The sequence below is a fragment of the Marmota marmota genome, unplaced genomic scaffold (assembly GCF_001458135.2).
Source record: "Marmota marmota marmota unplaced genomic scaffold, marMar, whole genome shotgun sequence".
Taxonomy (NCBI): Eukaryota; Metazoa; Chordata; class Mammalia; order Rodentia; family Sciuridae; genus Marmota; species Marmota marmota.
The window spans coordinates 65591795-65610204 of record NW_026000174.1 but is presented as its reverse complement, the minus strand read 5'-3'; the positions used below and the strand labels follow the sequence as shown (position 1 = coordinate 65610204).

The 18410-nt window shown below is 40.6% G+C and overlaps 1 protein-coding gene across 1 annotated transcript in view; it reads left to right on the top strand.

Annotated features, from left to right (window-relative positions):
• Window positions 1-15529, top strand: part of LOC107135435 (steroid transmembrane transporter SLC22A24-like) — a 180004-nt gene extending 164475 nt beyond the window's left edge. Inside the window, exons 7-10 of the mRNA XM_048789035.1 lie at window positions 11731-11945; window positions 13558-13666; window positions 14103-14306; window positions 15208-15529. Of these exons, the coding sequence (XP_048644992.1) occupies window positions 11731-11945; window positions 13558-13666; window positions 14103-14306; window positions 15208-15268 (589 nt within the window). The 3' untranslated portion in view covers window positions 15269-15529. The remainder of the gene's footprint in view (window positions 1-11730; window positions 11946-13557; window positions 13667-14102; window positions 14307-15207) is intronic.
• The last annotated feature ends 2881 nt before the right edge of the window (window positions 15530-18410 follow it).

Genomic DNA, 18410 nt, shown 5'->3' with positions numbered 1-18410 from the left:
ACTCCAAAGATATTGCAGTATATAAAATGCTGGATAAATAATTCAAAATAATAACTATTTAAAAAGAGGATTGAATACCAAGAAAAGTCAGGAAAATTGAATAAACTAAGGAAGGCATTACAGAAAAAGAATGAGAAATTCAACAAAAAGATATAGAGATATTGAAAAAACTGGAAGAAATCTTGAAAATAAAAGGCACAGTAAGTTAAATAAAAAATCCAGCTGAATTAAAGCCTTTTTAATGTATTAGAGCAGGTAGAAGATATAATCTCAAACCTCAGAGATAATGTCATCATTCAGACAGTATTTAAGAAAAAAAATGAAACTACAATAACAATATACAATATCTCTATGACATTATGAGAGTAAATTTAAGGCCTATATACATGGAGTAATGAGAAAAGATAGAGTCTAATAACATTGATAACCTACTCAGTGATATAATAACAGAAAATATTTGAAACTTTGGGTATGAGATGAATATCCAGATATTGGAGGCATGTAGAGACCAAAATAGACAAGACCAGAAAAGAATCTCTCCATGACATATTATAAGTTAAATACTAAAAAGTACAGACAAAAGAAAGAATTTTAAAAGTTTCCAGAGAATAATGTTGAGTCACATTTAGAGGTAAACCAATAAGGATAATTATGATTTAGCTCTGACCCTATAATCCAGGAGGGCTTGGCATTAAATAATACAAACTCTGAAATAAAATATTGCCAATCAAGATTGCTGATAGCCAACAAAGCAATCAGTCACAATGGAAGGAAAAGTTAAAACTTCCCAAGATAATGATAAAATAAAAGAATTCATTATCCCAGAACTACAGGAAATACTTAAAGGCGTACTACACTAGGGATGCAAGATGGTGGGCCAGACAGAGGAAGCATTCTGTGTTGCTCTGTGACCTGTGATTCAAGAAGTGAGAATACCTCTTCTCTCAAGCAATATTCCTGCTTTTGCACAGGAATCACAGCACTATGCCATTCAGTACTCACCCATGCAGGACTACCTGGTGCCTGAGAGGGACCATAGGCATCAGCACCCACATAAAACTTTCATCCACCCACCTGAGCAGAAATCCCAGATGCAGCTCCCACACAGGACACCTGACAGCTACCTAAACACTGGATCTGAAGCCACCACTCCTGTGTGGACCCCCAAGTTACTTCCATCTTGGGATTCTGCAGCAACAGAGATAGTCCCCTATGCACCATAGCCTGCCTGCACAAGGGAATGTCACCTAGGCTCTGAAGAAAGCCACAGCCACACACTGCATGCCACATATCCAGTCTCTGAACTCATCATCCAACACCATCACCTGGCTCCTCCCCCCACCAAACCCGACACCCCATGGATAAAAGCAAATGCTTCCATCTTGGGTCACCTACATGAGCATTTTTGGTGGAGGAAACTCCCAGTTTGGAACTCCAGCTAGCCAGGTTCCCAGTTTCTAACTCCTCCTGCTCCCCAGCAGCTGCTTACCCAGCACAGTGACTGCCCAACACAAAATAGCTCTCAGCAGGGCAGGTTCACAGCATGCCAAAAGCATCACACACAAGAGCCCCAGAAAGAAATGTCCTGTATTAGGAAACAGTAATGGAGAGAGTGAGTGTGATAAGTTTAGAGACACAGAGACTAGGAACTGGGAGGTCTTCAGGTGAGATAAGAAAATAAGACCAGGTGCTCACATCACAGTAGTAGGCCTCAAAAGAGATCCTTCTGGTGCAGTCTCCCCTTGGGGACTAGTGCGTGTCACACCCAACTTCCAGGTGTCCTCCACCCAGGAACAACTCAACCTCCCCTGGTTACCTTCACTATCCCAAAGGTGGAGTTACCAGCTAACAACAGAAGACCCCACCTATTGGACGAGAAGGGAAATAGGAAAGCTACTGATCTCCAACCAAAACAATCTGTATTCCTCCCTTCAATATTTTTTTCTTTCTTCTCTCTCTCTCTATTCTCATGCTCTCATATCCCAAACATATATGAAACCAAGTACTTTGCATGAATTAGGATATGAAAAATGAGATGACTGAATAGTAGGATATTACAGTTATGTTGTATATTCTTTTCCTTTTCTTTTTTCTCCAATTTTTACTACTTTAACATTTTTATGTTTTTTAATATATATGTTTGTTTGTTTCATGTACTCTACTGTCTTCCCACTTACTTGTCTCCCAAAAATTACTTCCTCTCTACTCACCTACTACTAACTTCTTACTTAGATTTCTCTTTCACACTTCTTAAGATATAATAATTCTGTATCCTCACTTTCTACTTCCTCAGCATATCATCCTACACCTCACCTCCAGTTCTTTGTCCACCATCAGAATCTGTAAACCCTTTTACAAACCTATGATTATATTGTAAATAATAATTGAATTCACCATTTCTGTAAATTATGACCAAACTGTTAAAATCTATTATCAGCTATTTGTTTCTATGTGGTATATTGTTTATGTTGGTATCTGTTAACATTGTACTACCCATCAAAAGAGGGGTATTGAAACCCTACAGGGGCACTATAAGATTATAGGGTAAAATGGTAATGCCTTGAATCACAGTGCTAGAATGGAAGACACACAAGCAACATGAAAAGACAAAGGAAGATAATGTCTCAACAAATTAAGATACCACATTATTAGAATCCATGGCCAGTATAGCAGAAGAAATTACAGATAAGGAGAGGAGGAAAATAAGGAGCCCCCAAGGAGGGCAGAGAGGACTGGTATCACTTCAGGAACCAGATCAACAAAGGTTCCTTGCCACCACAGATCCATCATGATTTCAGTCCATTCAGCATAGGTCTTGACTGGAGGTATCATCAGTAGCCAGGAGTTGGTAATTCCTGAGGAGAAGCTGGTTAAAGCTTGATTAGAAATTTTTTACCCACCCGAGTCTGAATGAACTTTATGATAAAGGGAAGGAACAGGCACAGGGAGTTTTTATACCCAAATCTAATGAGGTCTCTGGGTCTGCAAGCTGCCTTGTTGGCACAAAGGGGATTAAGTGTTCAGCCTTGAGCGGGGGCTTGGGTGTTTGGGCTTGAAGCAAAGAGGTGATAAAGAACCAGTCAGAGAGTTTGAGAAGCCAGGTCATCCTGCAGCTAACTTTGTTTGGCATGCCCTGCAGACCATCCTGTCCTGCACCTAACACCCCCAATTCCACTCTTCATTCCTAGTCCAGTCTAGCTCCCTTCCCTCTCTATTAAGGATGCTCTTCAAACTCTCTCCTACCTGGGTGTCTCTGAAGCCACCTTGCTTCTCTCTTTACCTTTCTCAAAATATCCCAGCTTTCCAAACTAGCTTGCTTCTCTCACTTATCACTGTTCCCAGCTTTCCCTAGTCACACCAAGAAAGCATGGGCTTTGTAATAAAGAAGGCAGCTTCTCCCACGTGCTGAATGAAGGCAACCAAGGGAGGACAGTGGCCCATTTTTACCAGATTTCCCTTTGAGAGCAGTCAGATCTCTCCAGGTTTTATGTGAAACACCTCAACCTTAAATACTGATACTTGAAATTCTTATGAAACTGGGAGGGCAAACAAAACACATGTTTCTCCTTAGGCCCAGAAGGCAACTGGTAAAGTGCTCTCTTATGATAAAGGTAGTTCACACTTATTCAGGGGTCACCATGCTCTGGACACCTAAGTGGTTTGTCAGAAGGACAACACACAATGGTCCCACTACCAACCAGATCCAAGCAAGTAGGGGAGGGGTCAGGCTGGAGGAGGCTCTTAGGGTCACTTGCCTTGAATCTCCAGACATAGAATGAAGAGAGGACCCAAGAGGGGCCAGAAATGAGAGGGAGCATTGACAAGAGTACTTAATGACAGGTAATGATCCTTGGCTCTTCTGATGAAGGTATAGGAGCACCAGGCTTAAGCCTGGAAATGTGAATCCATGGGGTAAGTTGGTTATTAGACAGCTTGAATTTGGCTGCCAAGGGAGTGCACATAATCACCTGAGCAGGACACACCCATTTTGGTTTTAGATGGGGCTATTCCCCCGGTGAGCAATAGTAAACAAGTTCACCAGGTATTAAGGAGATAGGGTTTTGAGAGAGACCGGTCAGGAAGGAGCCAGTCTTGATAGCGCCAGAGTTCAGAGCATAGATGGAAGAGGAGGGGCAGGGCATAGGTTTCGGAGATGGGTAAGGGTTCTGTAGGCAGTTTGGGAGGAATGAGGGGATGGCCATGCATGACTTCATAAGGTGAGAGATTAGAAGACTTCTTTGGCAAGGCTCTAATGCACAATAAAGCAAGGGGAGCACCTTTACCCAGTGATTGGTCCTTTCAACCTTTCTGGAAGCCTGGGGGTGATGAGGGCAATGCCAAGGGAGTGATAGCGCATGAGCCAGTCCCTGAGTTATCTGCGAGGTGAATTCTGGGCCATTGTCTGATTGGATAGAAGTGGGCATCCTGAAAGGGGGGATTATGTGAGTAAGCAACAGATCAACTACCATAGAGGCCCGCTTGTTAGAAGTTGGAAAGGCTTCAACCCATCCTGAAAAAGTATCTACCAATACAAGAGAATACTTTATGGTTTTTACCTGGGGCATGTTGGTGAAATCAATCTGCCAGTCTGCAGCCAGGGTATGACCACGGGCCTGATGAGAAGGGAAAGTTTTTAAGTTTCTTATCCTGTGGGGAAAGGGTGAAAAAAGAGTGAAGGAAAGTAGTGAGATTCTGTGGACTAGAATGGAATAGAGAGTGAAGAAACTGAAAGAGTTGTGGGAATCTTTGGGCTGATTCCCAGTGGTAACGAAGAGTAGCAGAGAGGAGGTAAAGCTCTGTAGGGTGGCTGATTGAGCCGCTTGATTGGCCTTTGAATTACCCATAGTAGTAAGGGAGGAGTCAGTTTGGTGGGCCTTGCAATGGATTATTCCCAGTTGGGAAGGCAGCCTGGAGGCTTGTAGTAGGCCAGAAATAAGTGTGGAATTATTGACTGCCATCCCTCTGATGGTCAATAGCCCCCTTTCTTTCCAAATGGCTGTGTGGGAGATCAGGATATGGAAGATGCATTATATAGTGAGAGAGTTTTTCCCTCCACTAGTTTGCATGCCCTTGTAGCAGCTATGAGTTCAGCTTGTTGGTTGGTGGTATTGGGTGGGAGAGGTTTTGCCTCTATGATGGTTGAGAGGGAAACAACAGCATACCCCACCACTTTAAACCCTTCTTGTATAAGAGGACAGGGGTCCCTCAGAAATGGTGGTAGGGCAGGGCAAAATCATCTCTAATACCTCCAGGCATTTGTGGATGGGATCTTGTGAGGGAGAAGATGGGAGGAGGGAGGCAGGGTTTAATGGAGAGCAGGGTTGAAAAGAGATGGAGGGATTTTCAAGGAGAGACAAGGAGCAATAGAACCCTGGAAGGAGGAAGTGACTGTAGCCCCTTGTAAGTGAGGAAATCCTTTAGATGGTGAGGAGATGAGATGGTTAGTGGGGAGCCAAAGGTAAGCTTGTGTACTTCTTTCTGGAGGTCATGGGCTGCTGCTAGGGCTCTGAGGCATGGGGCCAGCCCCTGATGGTGGGGTTGGATAGGTAGGCCACTGGTGCAAATGTGGGGCCATCCTGACCCAGAACACCCAGACTTTGTCCCTGTTTTTACATAGAGGGTGAAGGGTTGGAAGAGGTCGGGGAGATGCAGGGCAGGTGCCTGGAGGATTGCCTTTCTAAGGGTTGTAAAGGGCTTCCCTACCGCTGAGGGTAGGGGTTCATCTTGGGGGCCCTTGGTCAGATTATATAGCAGCCTGGCTAGGAGGGAGAAATTCCAGGCCCTAAGTACCCAGCCAAACCCAAGAAGGATAAGCTGTTTTCTGTCTACTGTAATGGCTTTTTCCCTTGAGAGAGAGAGAACTCTAGATATGTGACCTCTTTACATACTATTTGGGTCTTTTGTGGAGAGGCCTGGTATCCCTTTAAGGCCAAGAAATTAAGTAGAACTGTGTCATCTGTTGAGTCCCCTTTGGATGGGCTAGAAGAAATTGTAGAGGTTTGCAAGAGGTTCAGAGAGCAGGATTGGATTGGAGCAAGAAGAAAGTGTGGAAGAGATCCCTTAGAATGGAGGGATCCAGGGACCCAAAAAGGGGCCATCTGCTTTGATTGTCTAAGGGATAAGTGGGCGAGGCCTGGGTGCTATATTTGATCCAAGAGGCATTGTAGGGGAGAGTTGACCAGCAGAGAGGACACATTACCCATGTAAGGAGGAGGGAAGAGGATGCAGAGAAGGAGGAAACTGATTTATTGGCAAAAGGGGTGTCCCCACTACAGCCAAAAAATCAGGAGTGCCTAAGTGACAGGTTTGAGCTGCAGAGATTTGTCGTCACCGAATCCTGACAGTCAAAGTTCTCGTCCTCAACAGAGCTGGAACCGTGGGAGACCTTGGCCAAGTCTTTAAGGGTCTCCTCCTGGAGAGGCCAGATACTCTCAGGGTCAGATAGAGGGGAGAGGAAGGGCAAGAGAGAGGAAGGGGAGGGTAAGCATCTCTTTAGTGGCCAAGTCTTAAAAGTGAGAGGACTAGGACTTTAGGAATCTGCCCAAGGAAGGAGTCCCTGAGGGCCACCATAGCCTTAAAGGCTGTTTTGGGGTGCTTTCCTCCCCACAGGTGGGCAAAGAGATTTGCCGGACGATAATCAACATATTGCAAGAGGGTGGATTCGGGGCACTGGGGGTGGAAAGATTGGAGGTTAGAGGCCAAGGTTTGTCCACAGAGTTGTGGACTATTTCGAAATCCCTAAGGAAGGACAGTCCAGATTAAAGGCAAAATATATCCTTTAAATCTATGACCGAGAAGTGAGTGGCAGTGTGGGGGATATGAGACAGCAGGGTGTATGGGTTGGGAACCAAAGGATGTATGGGCCTAATGGAGGTGTTGATGAGTCGTAGGTCCTGAACTAAGTGATAGGACCCATTGGGCTTTTCTACCACTAGTATGGGAGTAAGGGGAATGAGCAGAATGGAGGTACTCCTTGCTAAGAGCTTTTGTGGACAGGGGGTATTGAGCCTGATTGGGGAAGGTGCTAGGATAACTGGTGGGCAGGAAATGGTGGAGGGGGTGTGGGTATCCCATACAATCGGGTCTACCAGGTTATTGAATTGAGAGAGAATATCTCGACTGAGCAAAGGAACTGGACATTGGGGCATAACTAGGACCATCAGAGAGAATGGGAAGTTGTCTATGTAACAGAGAAATAGGGGAGTCTTTCTTGGGTAAATGGTGTTTCCTCCTACCCCGACAATAGGAGAGGTGAATGTCACTGTTTGCCCCCAGAATTCTGTCAGGACTGAGAAGGTAGCCCTGGTGTCAAGGAGAAAATCAACCTTGCACCCATCCACCTGAATCCGCACCCTGGGTTCCTGTCTATCGATCTTTACAGCCAGGGACAAGGACCCAAGGCTCCATCAATCTTCTATTGCCATGCCCAGAAGGTTGGAGGGTTCCCTGGACATAGGCCTCCTATGGGATCTAGGAAAGTCAGAGCCCCAATGACCTTGTTGTTGACATTTAGGGCATGGGGTACGTGGAGTGCATGGTGCGGGGTATGCCCTGGCCCAATGTCCCTTCTTGCCACACTTGAAGCAGGCACCCAGGGGGGTTTTCGGTGATGGGCGGCGACTCAAGGAAGCATCCTGCAGGGCCTGGGTAAGCACAAAAACCTTAAAGACTACCACTGAGATCTCAGTCTGGGGGGCAGGGGTGGGCAGGACCTTGTTTGAGCTTTTTTAGTTTGGCCCGCATGTCAGGGTAATATATCATAAGGACATGATGGCCTTCTGGGGTTTCGGGATCTAGGTTACTGCTGAAGGGCTTTCGTAGGCCAATCCAGAAATTCCGATGGGGTCTCTTGTGTCATTTTTGGAAATTGACGGCCTTATGTGCTGCTTTTTTGAGCCGAGCAATAATACATGTGGAGAATCGGTCCGTACTCTGTATGCCAGCTTGTGTATAATCCCAGTCGGGAGTTTCTGGGGCAGCAAGTGGCCCCAGAGGGTGATTGGGATTAACTCAGTGAGTTTCATCCTCATGGGCTCTGGCAAGTTCCCAGACTCTGGTACGTTCCTCATGAAGGAGAGTATTAGCCGATAACATATATATATATATATATATATATATATCATGGTGAGTGGAGCTATAAGCCTGGAGGACATTAAAACTCTCGGGACCTAGTTTGGTGGGGACTAAATGTGTCCGCCGAGTCAGAGGGAGCACCTGAGGGGCTGGACGAAGCTGACAGGGGAGGTCGGTAGAGAGGGGGTTCATCTGCAGGATAAGTCAGGGTGAGAACGAAGAAGAGAAAAAGCCTCAACATAGGGGATCTCCTTCCACTTTTTTGAGTGCTCACAGAAGTTAAACAGATCTTTGAGAACTGCAGGATCTAGGGATCCTCCCGGGGGCCATTGACTTTGGTTGTCCAATTGATAGTAAGGCCAATCTTGTGTGCAGAATTTAATAAGGGGGAGTCTGTAGGGAGGGAAGAAGAGGCCCCCATAGGTCAGGAGAGGGACAAGGGTGGTTAAGAGAGAGAGAGAGGAGTGCCTGTTCTTTCACCCCTCAGTACCTCCCGCTCATGAACTGGGCTCCAGAGAGTACACCATGACCATGAAGGTCGTGGTGGGGTGCGTCCTCTCCTCCAGATTGGGTGTCAGAGGTTTGCCAGAAAATCATGGTCAAAGCCCCTGCATATAGCCCCTCTGAAGTTGGATACCCAATAGGGGAACTCACCTACTGAAGAGCTGGTGTTGTGAGCAGTGCTTGAAAGAGTGGACGAGGATGGAAAGCCTTGAGAGAGGGGGCCCTTGAGCAGCGAGGCATTCCCCATCCTGGGTTTCGGCACCAATGAAAGAACTAACATGGCTTGTTGTTGGAGAAAATGCCCATTTATTGAGGAATGGCTCTATATTTATAGAGCCAGGGGTGGTTTGACAGTTATGACAGTTTAATGGTTCAACAGTTTGACAGTTGGCATGGGGTGCTTTCTGATTGGTGAGTAAGGATCATGTGAGCCATCAGGGCTAGTCTGATTGGTGGGTAAGGATCATGTGAGCCAGCAGAGCTAGTCTGATTGGTGGGTAAGGATCATGTGAGCCAGCAGGGCTGACCATTGAACGGCTCTTCTCGGGGGATGGGGAAGTTAGTCTTTGGAGCCAGGGTGACTCCCAACAGCACCTAATTACATAAAATAAATTCCTCTTGACATTAAGACTAAGATAGACTTGAATACAAAAATACTGGTGATTTCAACACATCCCGCTCATAAGATGTAAAATCAACAGAATGTTATGGCTTGGGTAGAGGCGTCCCGACAAAACTCTTGTGTTTATGTTCTGAGGTGGAATGATTTAATTATGAAAGCTGTAACTATATCATCAGATATTTCCATTTCATGGATTAATAATTTTTTTTTTATTTTGGGGGTACTGGGGATTGAACTCAGGAGCACTTGACCATTGAACCACATACTCAGCCCTATTTTGTATTTTATTTAGAAGCAGTGTCTCACTGAGATGTTTAGCACATTGCTTTTGCTGATGCAGGCTTTGAAATCATGATCCTCTTGCCTCAGCCACCCATGCAGCTGTGATTATAAGCATGTGCCACCACTGCCATCTGGGTAATAATTTGAATGGACTAACTGGGTGGTATTTATAGGCAGATGGGTCTCTGAGGGTGTGACCTTGGAAACTATATCTGAGGGTGTGACCTTGGAAACTATATCTGATTTCCCTGGCCCCTCTTTGTCTCTCTGTGTTTACTGACTACCACAATGTGAACAATATTCCTCTTTCATAATATTCTTGCTGCCTTATTGTGGGCCCAGTGCAATGGAGACAGCTGACCATGGACTGAACCTCTGAAACTATGAGACTAAGTAAACTTTTATTCCTCTAAATTTTTCTAGTCCGGTTGCTTACAGCAACAAAAACAACACAACACAGCACTTCTGATCTAAATAATACCATAAATCAAATGCACACAACAGAAAATTATAGGCTATTTCATCCAATAACAAGCAAATTCACTTTCTTCTCTATAGCTCACAGAATATTCTCCAAAATAGACCATATTTTAAGTCACAAAACAAGTGTTTGAAAATACAAAATAATCAATATAATTCCTTTTATCTTATCAGATCATAATGGAATTAAATTAGAAATAAACACAAAATTACATAAGCACATGGGGAATAAATAATTCTCTTTTGAAAAGAAATGAGTCTTAGATGAAATAATAAGAGAAAGTTTATAAATTTCTAGAATCAAACAAGAATAGTGACACAACATTAAAAAGTTCTGGGACATTATGCAGAGTTGTTGCTAAGAGGAATTTTATAGAAGTAGATGCCTACATTAAAAAAAGAGAAACAAGTCCCAAATAAATTATCTAATGTTATATCTCAATGTGCCATAAAAGCAGGAACAAACTAACTCCAAAATGAGAAAAAGAAACTTCAGAGCCAAAACAAATGAAATAGTGTGGGGTTGGGTGGGGGGAGGATCAATGTAACAAATAGTTCATTCCTTGAAAAGTTCAAAGATTGATAAATCTATCTATCCAAAAGAAAGAGTTTAGAGTCCCAAATCAATAAAACTATAGATGAGAAAGGCAATATCACTACAAACATTTTTTGAAATCAAGAGGATCATTAGAGACTACTTTAAAAATTTATATTCTGATAAATTGGGAAATCTAGAAGATAATGACAATTTCTAGACATCTATGACTTAATCATACTGAGAAAAGAGAATATAGAAAACCTGAACAGAACAATATCAGGGAATGAGATTGAAGACATAAAAGAAGCTTTCAACAAAGACAACTAATATCAATCATCATCAAATTATATCATAAAATAGAAAGTGAGGGAACACTTCCAAATTAATTCCTTGAAACCAGTATCAGTATTATCCTGATGCCAATACCAAGTGGAAAAAAATACAGACAACATCTCTGATGAATATAAACACAAAAATCCTTACTAAAAATATTAGAAAAATGAATTTGAAAACACACTAAGGGGATTGTACAGTGTGATCAAGTTGAATTAATCCCAGGAATGCAAGTTAGTTTCAGCATATACAAATCAATAAATGTAATTCTCTCACTAAGTTTCCCAAGGTGGCCTTGAACTTGCAGTGCTCCTGCCTTGGTCTCCTGAGTCACTGGGATTGCTAGGTGGGCACCATTGCACCTGACTAGGTCATTGTACTCTTAAAAACCAGGAAACACATGGAAAACTCTTCTCCCTATAGTGCCCTGCACCCTTACTTACTAGGATTAAGGTGAAAAAAGGACTCCAAACAAGGAATCAAAGAAGAGAGACTCATTGTTGCAAAGAAACAACTTCCCTAATTTCCAATGTCTAACCTTATCTATGTTCATTCCTTTATCCCCTTAAATTGAACAATAATCTCAGATTTCAAATTACCGTTTTCTGCCTAGAATTAAGCAGTTCAAAAATTAACTTTTACTGGAATATTTGTGTATCTGCTATATATTCTTTTGTGGCCTCAGTAAAAATTATAGCAATAAAGATCCCATGGTAATTTTATGGTAATTTAAGATCACTGCCTTAAAACATTTTTTCTATTATTCCATTCTATAATTATCATTGAACACTTGCCATCTTGGGACAGTATAATCATCATGTAGAATCTCCATCAAAATCTTAGGGAATGTTCCTTAGGCTCTAAATGTTATTAGATGTCTCTTCTCCTTTCACTTTAGATTTTCAAATGCTGTATCCTTTTATGGCCTCGTACTCAACCTGCAGCACCTGGGGAGCAATATTTTCCTGTTCCAGGTTCTCTTTGGAGCCATCATGCTCACAGCCAGATTTGTTTCCCTTTGGACTCTGAATTATATGGGTCATCGGACAAACCAGATATTGTTCTCATTCCTGGCAGGAATTTCCATTCTGGTCAACACATTTTTGCCCCAAGGTGAGAGAGACAAAGGTTTGGGGAAAGAAAGAGTTTCCCTTATTCCTTAGGAATTACATCATCTTACCTGCCTGATGCACAAGAATATCATTAAAAGCCAAGGATTCTTTGTAGTTAATATGAAGATTTGAAATGGATTATGGCAAGCACTTGGCAGGACTTAGGCTCCAACTGTGCCTATGTCCTTAAGGTATGGTTCAGACACAAAGCTGCCCTGACCACATCCAAGATGAAACTGAATATCAGCCAATGGTACAAATAGTATCTTTAGAAGAGGAGCTAACCACATGCCTCTGGCTAATGACACTTTTCATAGCAATCCTGGAGGGGGTAGGCCTTGCAATTGCATCTCCAAGTGGGCTTGTGATAGTCTCCCTGGGACTCTTCCTGATTTTTAAGGCCTCCCTAACTCAATACGTTTTCAGGGAAGGCTTCTTGAATTCAGTGAAATAAAAGTCCCTTGTCTTTAGACAGAAAGCAAGAGCACAGCAGGAGTAAGGGAATCATTTAATCTTAATATGTCTTCTAATCTGTTTTGTAATTTGTCCTTAGAGAAGAAAAGAATAATGACTTCTACGTTTATGTGTAATTATAATGCACCAATTAAAAACAATAAATAAATGAAAGGAAGATCAGTAGAATAGAGGATCAGGGAGATGGAGGAAGAGAGTGAAAGGGGAAGTACTAGGGGTTGAAATGGAACAAATTATGTCATATGCACTTAGGAATGTATCAAAATGAACCCCACTATAATGTATAGCAATAATGCACTAGGAAAAACACTAGAAACAGATTAAGAATACAACTCAACCTATTTTACTAACTTACCCAAATGATCTCATTAATTATTGTGGGAATTTCAGTGGTCACCATGCTCCATCATGTTCCCAGAGAAGGAACATATTTTGTAGGATTTCAGACTGGAAGTCTCCATTCTTCTCCCCAACAGAAGTTTCCTGCCTTACAGTAGAACAATCTGTATTCTTTTAAAGTCCTATTTTGATTATTTTAGTGAATTAAAAATAATCTATTTAATCTCTGTAAGTTCAATAATTCAAAAGTATGTGATTAATACCCAGGATGGCATTATAAACTTCTGAATAAAATTTCTAATGTCAGGCCTTTGAAATCCTGAATTATTGCCTAGAACTCACCTCTATTCACATTGTCCAATCCCTTTGTCACTATGTGGAGGAAGAACTGCCCCACATTACACATTGTTCCCATACTCTTAGTTATAAGTCTTTCAAGACGTGGGTTATAAACTCCTCAGTTTTTTGTTCACATATAGTTCTAGGCCCTTGAGAAAATGCCCTGAAAAAAATGATGGAATTAATAAAACAAATATTTCCTGATTTCTCTATTCCCACCATTATGAGCAATACTCAAATATGCAGAGAAATTGAAGCAAGAGATTTAGATCCTTTTGTTCAGTGTTTCAGCCCAGCATTCAGCAGCTCATCAACCACTCCGTCATCTCTGAGGGGTTGCATTTTGTCTGTCATTTGTTTATCACCTGCAAACCCTACAACAGAATCACCTCACAATTAGTTACAGATAGACAGATTTCTTCAGCCAAGATTTTTTATTCTCCCTGGTCTCTTCTATCCAGAAATGCAGATTCTGCGTGTGGTTTTAGCAACTTTGGGAATTGGATGTGTTTCTGCTGCCAATACTGGTTCTGCTCTCCACCAAATTGAGCTCCTCCCCACTGTATTCAGGTACAAGTGCTAAACGACCTTCTGACTGCTTTCCAAACAGGACTTTCTGAACTAATTAACACTTACTGCAAGGATAAAATTGAGGATGCTTATGTGTCCAAGACATGAATTGTAATACAAATTTTAAAAGCAACAAATAATTCACAATTATTTAAAACAAACTTTGTGCCTTGCAATGTGCCAAGTCTTTTACTGCAGTTTTTCACTTAATCTGAAGAGCCACTCTACAGAATTGATGCTATGAATATTCTTATTTTAATTATGATGAAACTGATTAATTAGAAATCAATAGTCGTCAATGTCACAATGCATTGTCAAAGCCCATGCATTCTATAACTATCCTGTATTGTCTCCCAAAATGAAATAGGGTTGAGAAGTGAAAACATATATACAGATTTGTACAAGATTTTCTTTGTTTTATTATTGTCATCCTAAGGTCCACACTTGGAGGCATCATTTCAGTATTCCACAGAACAGGGGCAATACTGGCTCCTCTCCTGATGACCTTACTGGGGTATTCTCTCCATCTGCCCTGGATCATCTATGGAGTCATCACCCTCCTTGCTGGCCTTGTTATCTTGCCCCTTCCAGAAACCAGGAATCAGCCTCTTGTTAACACCATCCAGGATGTGGAAAATAAGTAAGCAGATGCCCTGGTTGTCACCTGAGTAGGAAATGGCTATGTTCTATAGATCTCTGATGAGGAAGCTAATGACCATTTTCAGCCATCTGTCCTACACATAGGCTCAGATCTGAGCTATTTCTGTTTAACCCCATGTCTTTTGTACAGCGGCAGCTCTCTACCCACAAAGCTGTATCTCTCCTCGTGGGATTCTAGACACACAGACCATCTTGCACCAGTCTTTAGCAGTGAAAAGGTCAAAATTAGTCCTATTGTGAATGGCACATACTTTTTGCCCTATGGAAAGCACAGTGCTGGTGTTTTCTCGTAAATATATGAAGCCTCAAATACTTAATTCTCATACTTGTGGTATTATCAGGCATCAGTCCAATGAGTGCTCAATATATTATGGGGAGGAAATTAGCTTCCGTAAAAGATACAAAATTGATTACTGCTTCTAGTCAGAAAGGATTGTGAGATTAATACAGAGCAACCTTACTTATAAAGATGACATTATATCTAAAGGAAGTGGACCCTATAAGATTTAATCCAATTTAATGGCATATATAGTGAAAATTTTAAGGAGAGAGAAATTGAAGAAGTGGGATGACAGAATTTGAAATGAGGAAAAATGAAAAAATGCCCTCAGAAATTTTTAATTTCTCTTTGTTTTTTCTCCAAAGATGTCATTGGTCAAATGTCAATTTGGTAAATTGACAAGTGTAAGAGTAGCAATACTCAACACTGTCTTCCCAGTGTGTCATTCCCAGGTATCAAGGCCTTTCCCAGCACAATGGTGTCTAGGGAGTCTTGGATTAGAATGATATCAAGTAAAACTTGTTACAAAGTTCATCATCTAGCATGGATGATATGTGCACTTATTCTACATCTTTGCTTATTTTTTTCTTCTTCTTCCCAGCACAATATATTCAAGAAAAGTAAAGCAGGAAGATACTTCCACAAAAGTAACACAGTTTTAATGACTTCCCAAGAATTGATCCAAAGAAGAACAAAATTAGGGGAAAAAAGTCAAGATTCTTCTTTATGCCAATAAAACTAGTCATAAATATAATGGACAAACGGATGCCACCTAAAATCACTTTATATACAAACTTTCTCCAAATAATTTATGAGTTTATGTAATCTCACCAAACAATTGTTGGTTTGAAGGAAAACATTGCAAAAATAATTTGAAGTTCATCTTGAAATTAATAATAGAAAATGAAGCCTTGTTTCTATGATCCAGCAATCCCATTACTTGGTATATATCCAAAAGAGATTATTTGTATGCCAAGGAGATACCTGCACTTCCATGTTTATTGTAGCACACCTCAGTGTCCTTCAAAGAATGAATAGTTTAAGAGAGTGTATTATATTACATGAAATGTAACACTACTCAACCACATAAATGAATAACATTCCGACATTTGAAATAACAAAAATGGACAGGGAGGACTTTATTTTAAGGGATGTAGGAAGTACAAACAGAAAATGATAAATACAACATAACTCACTCATGTGTGAAACCTGAAAATGTTGATCTCAAAATACAGTAGGATGGTGATCTCTAGAGACTAGGGCACTTGGATGTGGGAGTGAATGGAAGATGATCAAAAGATTCAAAATTACAATTAGGTAATAGAAGTAAGTAAAAGAGATCTATTGTGCAACATATTGACTATAGTTAATGACATTATATTTTATTATTGAAAAATGCTTAAAGGATGGCTGAGTGCTATCACCACAAAGAAATGATAACTGTGTGAGGTAATTCATGGGTTAATAAGCTACATTTAACCATTACACAATGCACATGTACTGCAAAACATCATGTTGCACAAAATAAATACATATAATTTTGTATGTCACTTTGAATAGGTAAAATTTGAAAGCAAGAAAAGGAATTGGAGTAACAAAGAGGTTGGCTCATATATCATGAATCATGTGCTACATTTTATCAAGTTACAGAGATCCAAAGAGTAAATGCCACCACAAATCATAATAATTCCAAAAAACATGCTTGTGTATGAATAAACACTTAATATATGAATTTTTTGGCACCAAAAAACACTTATTAATTGAAATATTCTATAATAAATAATATTAATTAGATATCTGGGAATAAATTTACAAAAATATTTGAAATGACTCTATTTATGATAATATTTTATTGTTTTTCCCCTGGATTCTTTCTGACTTCACACTTTAAACAACTAATATGAATCACTTAAAAATATTATAAATATTATCAGATACTAAATCACTATTGATATGATTGATGACTTCAACATATACATTTTTATATGTATTTCATATATAATTAGGAATAAAATTATACTTCCATACAAAAATGGGCAAAAGCAAGAGCAAATAATTCTCAGACAGAAAAAGCCACATAAAAATATGTAGAAGAAAAGATTTCTAAATTTGTGATCAAATAAATATACACTAAAATGAAATACTAACGTTTATTTGCCAAAATAACAAAAATTCTTAAACCTCTTATTTTTATTCTCCTGATAGTTTTGATACAGTAAAATAAAAATTCATACAACACATTATCTCAATACAAATTACAAAGCCATAGTGATCAAAAGAGCATGGTACTGGAATAAAAACAGAAACACACATCACTGAAACAGAACAGAAAATCCAGAAATTAATTCTCATATTTAGAGACATCTGATGTTTTACAAAGGAACCAAGAACACACCTCAAAAAAAAGACCATTGCTTCAACAAATCATGCTGGAGAAACTGGATATACACATGTAGAAGAATGAAACTACACCTCTACGACTCACTGTACACAAAAATCAACTAAAAGTGGATCAAGTGTCTAAATGTAAGTGCTGAAACTATGAAACTAAAGTACTAAAAGAAGTCTTAAGGAAAACACTTCAAGATATTGAAATTAAAAAAAAAACAATTTTTGTGTAGAACCTCCCAATGCACTGACAGTAAATGCAAAACTAGACAGGATAATATCAAACCAAGAAGTTTCTGCACAACAAAGGAATCAGTCAACAGAGTCAAGGCAACCTACAGAATGGGAGAAAATATTTATAAACTATTCATCAGAAAAGTGGTGATTGAAAGGTGTGTAACCCACCCCAGAGGGAGATTCAACCCAGAGATTTATTGGGGGTCTGCCCAAAGGGAAAGAAAAGTAGAGGCAGAGAACAGAGAGAGGAGGGGAGGAGGGCAGAGAGGAAGAGAGCAGAAAGAAGAGGAGTGGAGCAGAGAGAAAGAGAAAGAGAGTAGAGAGAGGAGAGAAAGAAGACCTTGCAAGCTTCCTCTTAAGAAGGGTTGTGTAGGAGACATGGCCAGTGCTGATTGGCAGGGTGACTCAGGAACTGCTAGCTGACAATGTGACCCACGGGGATTGGATGAGAAAACATTTGAATTTGGCGCTCTTTGGCTTGGCACCCTTCACCCTTCAGAGAGGAGGGAGAGGGGTAAGGGATTACTCAAGAGGGAAACTTAACTTCAGCAGGGAATCTCCCACACACCCAACAACGATGATTGGGTGATAACCACTCAATAACAAAGAAAAACTGATTTTAAAATAGGCAAATGATCTGAATAGATGTTTCTCAAGTGGCCATCACTAGTCATTAAGTAAATGCAAATCAAAATTACAATAAGATAACATCTCACCCCAGTTAAAATGGATATATTTAAAAAAGACAAAATTTAAAAATGCTAGCCAAGATCCAGAGAAGGGTTAAATTTCATACACTGTTGATGGGAATATTAACTAGTATAGCCATTTTGAAAAATGGCATGGTGAGTGCTCATAAAACTAAAAGTAGAATTATACCATGATCCAGTAATCTCACCAATAGGTATATATATCCAAAGGTAAGGATATCATTCTATCAATGAGATATCTGCATGCGGTATGTTTACTGCAACACTTTTCACAAATACAAGTTATGGACTTAGCAAGATTCAAAGGTAAACATTTGAATGGAATTTTAAATGAGGGGAACTGGGGGGGTGTGGTGGTCTATGAGGCTCACAATACAAACAATGTGGCAGGATGTCCCTGAGTCAGGTGAATGCCACAGATGGGGTCTGGCCAGCAGCAAGGTGGCCTAGGCTTTTGCCTCCCTCCAGT